Below are 12,358 nucleotides of genomic sequence, written 5' to 3'. Positions count from 1 at the left end.
GGTAGTGCTAACAACCTTCGAGAAAGTAATCAGGCCAATGCTGTGATGCTCACCTACATGAACCTCACTAAGGTGATCCACACTGCTCGGGGCTTTATCTTCAGAAAGTTCATTTTGCTGAATGGTGATCCTATCTTCCAATCTGCCATAAATAGATACATCAGTTACAAAAGCAAAATTTACCTGCAATAAAGGTACTCTCACAGACAAGTAGAGCACAGGTCACCAACGTCCTGTGATCCCACTTCCAAATATTCTTCTCACTTACAGTGGCCCTCACAAGCACATCCTACCCTTCAGTTGTTCAAACCTCCACCAGTCAGGCTCATTCACGACACCAGCCTCAACATTCTCATCACAATCGTTCCCAGAGTGAAGCCCCTAGATGCCAGTAACAAATGGGAACCTGTCTGAAATACAAATTCTCAGGCCTTGCCCTAGCCCTGTGTGTCAGGAGCTTTGAAGGATATGGCTGAGCAAGCTGTATCCCTTACAGCAAAATGTATCCCATTATAGAAAAACGTTATAATGATTAAGAACTACCACTTTAACCAATCAAAACGCCTCGTAATAGCAGAAAACAGAACACGATTATAACACACTGTTGCTGCTGCTGCTAAGTCACTTCAGTCGTGTCTGACTCTGTGCAACCCCATAAACGGCAGCCCACCAGGCTCCCCCGTCCCTGGGATTCTCCAGGCAAGAACACTGGAGTGGGTTGCCATTTCCTTCTCCAATGCGTGAAAGTACTATGTAATACTTTGCAACTATTTAAAAAATGAAGTACAGATCTGTGTAACCAGATATGCATCAAGGGTCAAGATATATTATTAAGTAAGTAAAGTAACTTTCAGACCAAATGATACAAAATGTGTTAGACTTGAAACAATGCTGTTCAGCACAGTAAAATAAAAAGAATAGTTTGTACACAAATGTTTTAACTCTTAAAGGGAGTGAACTGATTTATGTAAAGAACTCACAATTTTTCTCTCAATAAATGTTGGGAACTAAATTCATGTACTATTTGTTAACAAAATTATAAAGATGAGAATATATTCCAAAAGATACCAGTAATTTATTTCTGGGCTTTTAGTTATAGCTCAGTTCAGTTGCTAAGGCATGTTCGACTCTTTGTAACCCCATGGACTGCAGCACACCACGCTTGCGTGTCCTTCAGCATCTCCCAGAGTTTGCTCAAACTCATGTCCATTGAGCTGATGATGCCATCCAAACATCTCATCCTGTCGCCCCCTTCTACTCTTGCCCTTAAACTTTCCCAGCATCAGGGTCTTTTCCAATGAGTCAGCTCTTTGTATCAGGTGGCCAAAATATTGGAGTTTCAGCTTCAGCATCAATCCTTCCAATGAATATTCAGGACTGATTTCTTTTAGGATTGACTAGGTTGGTCTCCTTGCAGTCCAAGGGACTCTCAAGAGTCTTCTCCAACACCACAGTTCAAAAGCATCAATTCTTCAGCACTCAGCTTTCTTTATGATCCAACTCTCACATACATACCTGACTACTGGAAAAACCACAGTTTTGACTAAGCAGAACTTTGTTGGTAAAGCAATGTCTCTGCTTTTTAATATGCTGTCTAGGTTGGTCATAGCTTTGCTTCCAAGGAGCAAGTATATTTTAATTTCATGGCTGCAGTCACTATCTGCAGTGATTTTAGAGCCAAGTCCCTCACTGTTTCCATTGTTTCCCCATATATTTGCCATGAAGTGGTGGGACCAGATGCCAAGATCTTAGTTTTCTGAATGTTGAGTTTTAAGCCAGCCTTTTCACTCTCCTCTTTCACTTTCATTAAGAGGCTCTTTAGTTCCTCTTCACTTTCTGCCATAAGGGTGGAGTCATCTGCATATCTGAGGTTATTGATATTTCTCCTGGAAAACTTGATTCCAGCTTGTGCTTCATCCAGCCCGGCATTTTGCATGATGTACTAGGCATATAAGTTAAATAAGCAGGGTGACAATATACAGCCTTGACGTATTCCTTTCCCAATTTTGAACCAGTCAGTTGTTCTATGTCCAGTTCTAACCATTTGCTTCTTTACCTGCATATAGATTTCTCAGGAGGCAGGTCAGGTGGTCTGGTATTCCCATCTCTTTCAGAATTTTCCATAGTTTGTTGTGATCCACAGAGTCGAAGGCTCTGGCGTAGTAAGTACAGCAGAAGTAGATGCTTTTCTGAAATTCTCTTGCTTTTGCTATGATCCAACAGATGTTGACAATTCGATCTCTGGTTCCTCTGCCTTTTCTAAAACCAGTTGACGTTCTTGGTTCACGTACTGTTGAAGCCTTGCTTGGAGAATTTTCAGCTTTACTTTGCTAGCATGTAAAATGAGTGCAATTCTGTGGTAGTTTGAACATTCTTTGGCATTGCCTTTCTTTGGGACTGGAATAAAAACTGACCTTCTCCAGTCCTGTGGCCACTGCTGAGCTTTCCAGATGTGCTGGCATATTGAGTGCAGCACTTTCACAGCACCATCTTTTAGGTTTTGAAATAGCTCAGCTGGTATTCCATCACCTTCACTAGCTTTGTTCGTAGTGATGCTTTCTTTCTAAGGCCCATCTGACTTTGCATTCCAGGATGTCTGGCTCTAGGTGAGTGATAACACCATGTGGTTATCTGGGTCATGAAAATCTTTTTTGTACAGTTCTTCTGTGTATTCTTGCCACCTCTTAATATCTTGTGCTTCTGTAGGTCCATACCACTTCTGTCCTTTACTGTGTCCATATTTGCATGAAACGTTCCCTTGGTATCTCTAATTTTCTTTAAGAGATCTCTAGCCTTTTCCATTCTATTGGTTTCCTCTATTTTTTTGCTTTGATCACTTAGAAAGGTTTCTTCTCTCTCCTTGCTTTTCTGTAGAACTCTGCATTTAAATGGGTATATCTGTCCTTTTCTCCTTTTCCTTTTGCTTCTCTTCTTTTCTCAGCTATTTGTAAGGCCTCCTCAGACAGCCATTTTGCCTTTTGCATTTCTTTTTCTTGGGGATGGCTTTTCTTTTTTTGATTATAAGGCAATTTTAATTTTGCTAGTACTTTTTCTGCTGCTGAGTCACTTCAGTTCAGCTCAGTTCAGTTGCTCAGTCATGTCCAACTCTTTGCGACCCCATGAATCACAGCACGCCAGGCCTCCCTGTCCATCACCAACTCCCAGAGTTCACTCAAACTCATGTCCATCGAGTTGGTGATGCCATCCAGCCATCTCATCCTCTGTTGTCCCCTTCTCCTCCCAATTCTTTGGAATCCCATGGACTGCAGCCTACAAGACTCCTCTATTATGGGATTCTCCAGGCAAGAATACTGGAATGGGTTGCTATTTCCTCCTCAAGGAGATCTTCCCTATTCAGGGATCAAACCCACATCTTTTATGTCTCTTGCATTGGCAGGTGGGTTCTTTACTACCAGCACCACCTGGGAAGCCCCATATATGTGAGCTCATTTAGTTCATTTCAAATTTAAATAATTTTTTACTTCTTCAGTTTTAAATTGTGAGTAACTCTTATTTTTATTTTAAAAAGTTATTTATTTTTAATCATACAAGTAATATATTTTTTCATTTAAAATGCAATGCTTGATTCCTCAGAAAGGGAAACTAAGGTATGCAGGATAGTTCAATATTAGGTAACCTATTAATTTATTATGTTGATAGATGAGGGAAAACAATTACATGAATGGTTCCACTGATGCCAAAAAGTCATTTGATATAATACATTCTAGACTTTTTAGCCAGTAAAATGAGCCGACACTGCTTGAGCTAGAAATTATAGTCATGCCTAATGATGGTTAACATTAGAAACATTTCACTGAAGTTAAGAACAAGAGAGAGAACCCTATTTCCAATATTTAACTGCATGAAATGTACTAAGTGATGCAACTGGAGAGAAAGAAATGAGTGTGAAAAAAACTGGAAAGACAGAAAGCCATTATTTTCACATATGACTGTATATATGAAACATACAAAAGATTCAACTGAAAGTCTACATGAACAATAGTAAGATACCAATAAGAGAGTGGTAACAAAACCAACATAAAGAAAGTGTAAGCTTTCATATATACCACCTTTTAGTTCCACGATCTCACAGAGGAATAGTTATCACTAATAAGATAATCACAAGATGATATAGCCAGGAATAAGCTTACCAATAACAGTGCAGAGCTTAGATGAAAGCCTGAATTGGGCGGGAAGGGGAGGCGACTATATTTATATACATGCAAATTAACCTCACTAAAGGTTAGCCACTGTAGCATCATCTGTCATAGCAACTAGTAAAGGAGACTAATTAGAGCTACGGTATATCCATATATTGGAACACTACGTGGCCTTAAAGCAGCAAAAAAGAGGAAGCCCTCTGTGTATTAATATGAAAAAATTCCAATAACTGACATAAAATGGTGGAAAAACTCTGTGCCTTATAACAACAACTATATTTAAAAGTAAAGGTGAAAGGTGCTCAGTCGTGCCTGACTCTTTGTGACCCTATGGACTGTAACCCTCCAGGCTCCTCTGTCTGTGGAATTCTCAGGCAAGAATACTGGAGTGGGTAGCCTTTCTCTTCTCCAGGGGATCTTCTCAACCCAAGGGATCGAACCTAGGTCTCTCGCATTGCAGGCGGATCTTTACCATCTGAGCCACAAGGGAAGTCCATTTAAAAGTGAGGGAGACTATATCTTCGCTTTTGCTTCTGTATATATTAATCATGTTTGGAAAGAGGACAGAGTGGGAATTTGCTGGGTGGGGACCAAAGTGGGAAACAGACCTTTTACTGTATATTTTTATACACTTGCTGATTTCTGAACCTCACAAATGTGATACTTATTCCCAAATAATTGTAATTGATTTAATGTAATATTGGGTTACTCCAGTATTTCCGTGAAAGGCATGACATGAAGGGAGCAGGTGTGAAATGCAAGGGAAGAGGTGACGTACTCAACCTCCTCTGCTCCTTCTCTCTCAGTGACCCACATGTCGAGAACGGGTTGGGGCAAACCACCATCTCTGTCTGCTCCGCTTGGCTCCTGCAGCACTTCTGCCTCCAAGTCATCAGGCTCTGCAAGGCAAAAACAGGGCAAGAAACAGGTCTCAAAGCAAAATCCACTTAGAGAAAACAGAATAAATCTCTTATAGATGATCATACCTCGTTTTCAGGCTAATGCAGTAACTGCAACAAAAAATCAGTAATTTATCTATAGATCCTTAATCTTACTGTCTTTACACTCTAGTTGTTTCTGAAATAACAGATTTCTGCTTTTGCATTTTCACTGCAATAAAAATACCCAGAATAAATATAGTGTACTCTGTATTTTTCATTATTATCAAAAAGTTTTTCTTCATTAACATTTCAGTAATATACAAATTGCTTTCTAGATGACATAAAAACTTATAGAATAACACTATCTGTGGCCAGAAATATGGACAGAAAGCAGAATATAATATGATTGATTAGTAACTGATGGGATAGTTCAATCATCAAAAATAAATTTTAAAAAACCCTCTTACCTGGACTTTCACAGTGAAAAGGTAAATATAACTAGAGTGCTAAACCTATTTTCCTAAACCCTCAAATAATTACCAACCAGGGAACTATCTCTGTTCTCTGGCAGTGGCTCATTTTTCACATGGGTGATATTTCCTGAAAGTTAATAGCAATGAGAGCTTCGTTTGCTCTTTTTCCTGTCCAATTATCCAAATTATCGACACTTTCTTGTTTCAGTCACCATGGCCACTCCTTTTTTTTCTTCTCTATTTTAAAAGTTTCTAATTAGTTGTCCTGTTTAGAGAGATAATTGGTACTATACTAATCCTTAAAATTTTCATCTTTTATTCAAATGATTTTTTGGTCACCCTTACAAGTAAGCACTTGGAGGAGGGGTGTCCTACTCAAAAATTTTTAAATGAGTAACTGTTCTCTGGCACCTTAAGCCACATCAATGTGACTCATTCCACAAGCTAGATTTGTGACTGTACTGCCCACAAAGGCAATGATATTTACTACGTGGTTCTTGCAGAAAAAGTGTCCCAGCTCTAATAGGCTATACAGTCACTATTATTAAATATACACCTAACAAGTTCTTTTTTTTTTTTTTAAGAAAAGAAATAAGATGCCCATTAACTAAGATTCTAGTGAACAAGACTAATTCACAAGACTACAAGGTCACACATGTGGCAGCTGTCCAGCATTCCTCTCATCCAGAGGGGGCTCTGTTGTCCCAAGTCCCTGAGTCTGGATCAGTAGTATGATTGCCTGGACCTGTGGGGTACAGCTGGAGTCCTGTAGGCCTGCCCACATCTAGCCTTTTAAGAGAATCGGCAGTTTCCACTTTGGAATCTGGAAGCTTAAACCACCAAACGGTTTAAGGACCCTGGACAGACAACATGGCAAGGCCCTGGGACTTACAGCATGGGAGTGTGACCCAGCAGCGCAGGCCCAGCTGAGCCGAGATGCCAGGTGTGGAGTGACAGCATCTCCCACCCAAGTGAGCGCAGCTGATGGCTCAACACCACTGAGCGATGCCAGCTGATGCCATGAGGAGGAGAAGGAATCTCCCAGTTCCTAATCCACAGAATGTGAGATAAATCAAGACTGTTAAGTCATTAAGTCTGGGAAGCAAACTGCTTTACAGTGAGAGATAACTGAAACAGAATATCCTATCTGAAGACAGGGTGTTGACAGGACAAAGGTTAGATATGTGCACTGGTTTGGGGACAGGCCAGCATCTGACACTGGAAGGTTTCAAGGAGGCTGTGGTGAGAGCCTGGCCCGTGAAGGGCGGTTACTAGAGGGTGGGAAAAAAGGCATTCTTGTGACCTGGTGGCAGAAAGTGGTCCTGTGACATGAAAAAGGATGAAAGAAAATGCACCTAAGAGATTCAGTGACTGAGCTAAGGAGCTATCTGAGTAGACCATTTACAGCGCCAGTGAGATTCCTAAGGCAGCCACTTATAAACTACAAGGAGAAAAAGGTGTGTTGAAGAAAGATCTGTTTAGCTCATGAAGAGAACTCAGAAGAGGAAGTTTCTCAAGGGAAAAGATGCTTCCAGATAGACACTAACCTCAGGCAAAGTATGCCTGTGGTCTCAGGGCATGGTCTCAGGGCAAAGACAGAGGTCAAAAACAGAAGGCCATAAGACCTTCTGCTGGGGCACAGAAGATTTAAAGGTCTGTCTTTCTGACTCTTGCTGTTGGATAAGACTGCTGAGCATCTCAATTGCCTTCCTCACAGAAACTGCAGGCAGAGGGCACGGTCTCAAAAAACAAACCCAAACCAAAAACCCCAGTGGTTTTTCACTAAATGTCAGTAACATTCATAAAAAATTCACCAAAATCATTAATACTTGCAGAAGCACTCCCCAGCGTGACTGAAAGGAAAGATACAGCCCAACAGAAGAGCTTTTGAGGGCACCAATGTTTGGTGGGAGGGAAGAAAGCTGGCCGAGCTACTCCTGGTTGGATCCCGTTTCTATGTACCCACAGTCTTGTACCTTCCCTATTTTTGACAAGGAGTCTCACGTCCTCTTCACCACTGTTAGATTTATGAGTGAAAAAGCAACTGAAAAGAACTCTCTAGGTCTTCAGATTGAAAGTAAATGTATTCAAAGAACTGCACCCAAAGAACCTCATTTAAACACAGATCTGACCTTGATGACAACATCTGAGCCAATGTCATAATAAGATGTGGCTATGAAGAGTCAGTGTATTCTGCAGGTGAGGGGATGTAAATAAGTTTGGTAAAAGGGCAGGAACTGACATTAAAGATGGCTACAAAAACAAAGACTCTTGACAGTCCATTGGACTGAAAGGAGATCAAACCAGTCAACCCTAAAGGAAATCAACCCTGAATAATCACTGGAAGGACTGATGCTGAAGCTCCAATACTTTTGCCAGCTGGTATGAAGAGCCGACTCACTGGAAAAGGCTGTGACGCTGGGAAAGACTGAAGACAGGAGAAGGGGACAACAGAAGATGAGATAGTATCACTGACTCAACTGACAGAAGTTTGAGCAAACTCTGGGAGATGGTGAAGGACAGTGAAGCCTGGTGTGCTGCAGTCCGTGGAGTCGCAAAGAGTTGGATATGACTAAATGACTCAACAACAACAATAACAAAACATTTAACCCTTTTACCCTTGAGAGGTGTCTGTTTCCCCTCCCTCTGAATCCAGGCTTGTTTGTAACTACTTTGACCAATGAAGTACAGCAGAAGCAACCCTGTGCCAGTTCGGAGACTAGCTTCTACGAGCATAAGCAGCTTCTGCCTGTGTACCTGTGAGCCATGGAAGACGTCAGACCACCCTGCTGGACAGAGTACAGAGAAAGGCCTGGAGGCTGTATGAAGAGAATGGGGCCGGCCTCACCGTCTTTCAGCTCTACCAGTCAGGACACCAGTTAAGCCGTCCTGGACCCGTGAGACCAGGTCATCACAGTGGTGACAGCACATGCACTAGAAAAGCACGGGGGTGAGCCAGGGTTGACTCAACTCCCAACACACAAAATGAGGAGACAGAGTAAAATGGACGTTGTTCTAACACTAAGTTTTGGGGTGATTTGCAATGTGGTGATAAAAAAAGACCTGGTACTGGAAAAATAGTGAACCTAATTTGAGATGAATCACCCAAACATAAACAAATATTTTGAAGGTTTGTTTATAAGGAAGACAATGAAGTATTATTAAACCAAATAAATCTCCTTTTGCCCCATGAAAACATACCCTCCAAATCTCCTTCTGGTTTCAATGCTGTCTGCGGAGATGCTTCACTAATGTTTGGACTGTTTGTCTCAACAGAAGAATCAAGAGTAGCTGATGGGTTCATTTCAAGTGGAATACATTTTACTTTTTCTTCTTCAATAATTAAGGATTTGCAATTCTCACTTTCAGGAGGAATCTCTGAGACAACAAAAATGAAAAATCATGCTATGTTCTCACATTGACTTGACTTTTATCTGCAAAAGCATTTAGAACAAAGTTCACTCTCACACCAGGTAACTACTAGTTAAGTTCTGTTATGTACTAGAAATTAATAAATGATTAAGGCATATGATAGTCAAATTAAATTTAAATTCAAAGGCATTTTTTAAATAAAGATACTGTTTTTCAGGCTTTTCAGATCAGTTAGAAAAATGTTTGACTTTACTTAAAAGTCACAGCTCTCATTCAGTTTAAAAGTATTTTGAACTTAAGACATTTCAGCATCAAAGCTATGTATGACACAACAGTGTGCGAACCTTTTTGAAGGACTGACACTTGGTTTAACGACTCATTTACTGTGTTTGGGTGTTTACAGTGTTCTCCACTTGAGAAACCAGCGATACTCTTTCTTGAGTTCCTAGTTCTCTGTACATTCTCCTCTAAGCTCTGTACCTCATCTATAATTACTGATGACAAGCAGAGCTATGAAGATGTATCAAACTGTACAACTGAATAGGATATTTTTCTAAATGGTGTCATACACAGATGATATGACTGACCATCAGAACTCTTCTCTTCACTGGGACTGGGTCTACATTATGCCTGTGGATAGACATTTAAATGATTATGAACTGCACAAATTTCTTAAAATTTATTTCTAAAATAAAATCTGCAACTATACAGAATGAAGTCATATCGTTCGTATGTGTGTAGTTTTATAATAATACTGTCAATAAAAACATTTCACCTTTGTTGTATGAATGTAATTTTATTTTTCAAAACCACTCATATATGGTTTTGTTGAGTGATTACATATATATGCATAGGAATGCTTTGTTCAAATGTATTTCAGATTTTCAATGATCATAAACCTTAACTTTTTGTATAAAAACCCTTTATATAAAATGTATAATATTATATATAATATTCAGAATACAATTATTTTGGTAAGTTAGTTTGCATTTTTAATGTCTCAGTTGCAGCATTTAGTTATTTGAAACATACTGAAGCTTGACAATAGTTAAAAATAATATAGTTACTTGATAATAAAGCTACAAATACCAAGTGGTGAAAAAATTTAAAAATAAAAATAAATTTCTAAGGTGGTTAACATGGTTTATTTGCCTCTTCCTTTGGGTGAAACTTTTACTTCTATACAGAAATGTCAGAATTACATACATACATACATATATGTGTATAAACATATCAGGGTGATATCTTTAAAATTATGAACTCATGTTTTTGTGTGTTTTTGTGGCAAGTGCTCAGAAACTTTCCATCCTTCTAACTGCTGTCTGGAGAGCGTGGATTTGCCTGGAACAGCTCACTGCAGTGACTGGAAGACACCCATTCCTTGGAGATACTGCTCTCCGGTTCACTGCTGGGAGCCCCCACCTGAGTTCTGTCTTAGCTAACCTGCTAGATTTATGTCTATACCTTGAACAAGCCTCCTGGATCTGAGCTGGTCAATTTATCCCCATGATGCTTTCTTCCCCCCACCTCAGTCACTCCATGCTCACATCTTAGAGATCCTGTCAATAAACACAGCTCCTCAGAATGTTCAAAGTTAACTGTCCCACCTCCTAACCCCTAACATCCTGTGTTCCCACTCATCACCCTCTGCTACCCCACCCAAACCCGACCAGGACTCACAACCCACTGATCCTACCACAGATACTCTCCCCACCTTCCCCATTAAAATTTATCCAAGACTCCATCATTAAAAACATTCTCCTCCAAAGGTGCTCAACACAGTGTATTTCCAGCAAACAATTCCGTCTTCTGTCTGGCATGTCTGAACACACGTGACTGAAGTGGGTGGGGAAAAGCAGAGAGCCCTGCTCACTGTCTGAGCTTAATTCATCATCACTAAAGCCAGGTGGGCCCTCTTTGCTGCCCACAGTCCATCTGTAACCCTGGGCCAGCAGGAACTGCCTGGTTCAGTTAACCCCCTTAGGGAACAAAGTTGTGAACAGGTATCTCTGAGCTGTTTTACCTTACTTCTTCCTAGTCAACAAGAACAAAACTACAGTGCTGCTCATGCTTTGGAACATGTTCCCTTCACCAAGCCTCATCAACAGTCTGACAGTGGCAGAGGTCACACCTGTGATCTGTTCAGTCTGACTCTTCTGCTATAAAAAAGTATCTATTAAAACCGGGAACAAGCACCATGAGGACTGAAGACTGGTCTAGATGGTCTCAAATACAGTGAGAAGAAAAAGAAATGATCAAATAAATACTGGACAAAAACACTAATTCTTACTATTGACAATATAATCTACACATGTAACCAACCAAAGGAAAACCAACGTAATGGAAAATAAGCAACACACTTGACTAGGCACTTCAAAACAAGACTGTATACATCTTACTAAGAAATTTTTGGATAACACACCAAAGCATGAGCAACAGAAGGAAAAAAAAAAGAAAAACAAAAAGTGAGATTACATAAGAGTAAAAAGCTTCTGCACAAAAGGGAATCTACAGAATAATAAAAAATATCTGTATACTATATATGTGGTAAGAGTTTAACATAAAATATTTAAGGAACTCATACAACTCAACAGCAAAAAAAAAACTGGCATATAAAAATGTTTTGCCATTATTAATTGATGATAGCAATTTTTAAGTGGACAAAGAGTAACTAACAAGGACCTCCTGTAGCACAGGGAGCTCTACCAATATTCTGTGAAGACCTACATGGGAGAGGAGTCTAGAGAAGAGTGGTTTTCTGTATAGATATGTGACTGAAGCACTTTGCTGTACACCTGAAACTTCTACAACAGTATAAATCTACTACACTTCAATAAAAATAAAACTTGTTTTAAAAAGTAAAGGAACTGAATAGACATTTCTCCAAAGACATACAAATGGCCAACAGATAAATGAAGAGGAGCTCAATATCACTAGTAATCAGGGAAATGCAAATCAAAATCACAATGAGAGATCATTTCATTCTTGTTACCATAGTTATTATAAAAAAAAGAGAGATGACAAATACTGACGGGGATGTGAAGAAATGGGAACTCTTGTGCACTATTAGCAGGAACGTGAACTGGTGTAGCCTCTCTGGAGAACAGTACTGAGGTTCTTCAAAACATGAAAAATAAAACTATACAGAAATTCCATTTCCGAGTATTTCTTGAAAGAAAATTAAATCAGAATCTTGAAGGGATATCTTCACTCCTACATTTACTGGAGAACTATTCACAGTAGCCAGGACATGGAAAGAAATGGAGTGTACACGAATGAATGGATAAAGAAAATGGGGTATGTGTGTATATATATACACACACACAGTAGAAGAGTATTCACCCTTAAGAATGAAGGAGACCCATGGAAGATATCATTCTAAATGTTACAAATAAGTCAGACACAAAAAGATAAACACTGTATGATATCATATATAAATGGAATCTAAAAAGCTGAACTCACAGAAACTGGA

General features: G+C 39.6%; 1 protein-coding gene across 9 annotated transcripts in view; it reads right to left on the bottom strand.

The window, feature by feature from the left end:
- Positions 1-12,358, bottom strand: part of NEK1 (NIMA related kinase 1) — a 124,866-nt gene that overhangs the window by 19,734 nt on the left and 92,774 nt on the right. For 6 of the 9 annotated variants that reach the window (XR_011254436.1, XR_011254437.1, XM_069576788.1 and 3 more), the window contains 3 exons: positions 8,716-8,892; positions 4,939-5,059; positions 54-142 (listed from right to left, as the gene is read on the bottom strand). Coding sequence is in view for 6 of the 9 variants with exons in the window: in XM_069576788.1 (XP_069432889.1) it covers positions 54-142; positions 4,939-5,059; positions 8,716-8,892 (387 nt within the window). In the remaining 3 variants the exon portion in view is untranslated. The remainder of the gene's footprint in view (positions 1-53; positions 143-4,938; positions 5,060-8,715; positions 8,893-12,358) is intronic. The other 3 variants (XR_011254438.1, XM_069576792.1, XM_069576793.1) reach the window with 1 other exon arrangement.

The sequence above is a fragment of the Ovis canadensis genome, chromosome 2 (genome assembly GCF_042477335.2).
Source record: "Ovis canadensis isolate MfBH-ARS-UI-01 breed Bighorn chromosome 2, ARS-UI_OviCan_v2, whole genome shotgun sequence".
Classification (NCBI taxonomy): domain Eukaryota; kingdom Metazoa; phylum Chordata; class Mammalia; order Artiodactyla; family Bovidae; genus Ovis; species Ovis canadensis.
This window is presented reverse-complemented; position numbering and strand designations above follow the sequence as displayed.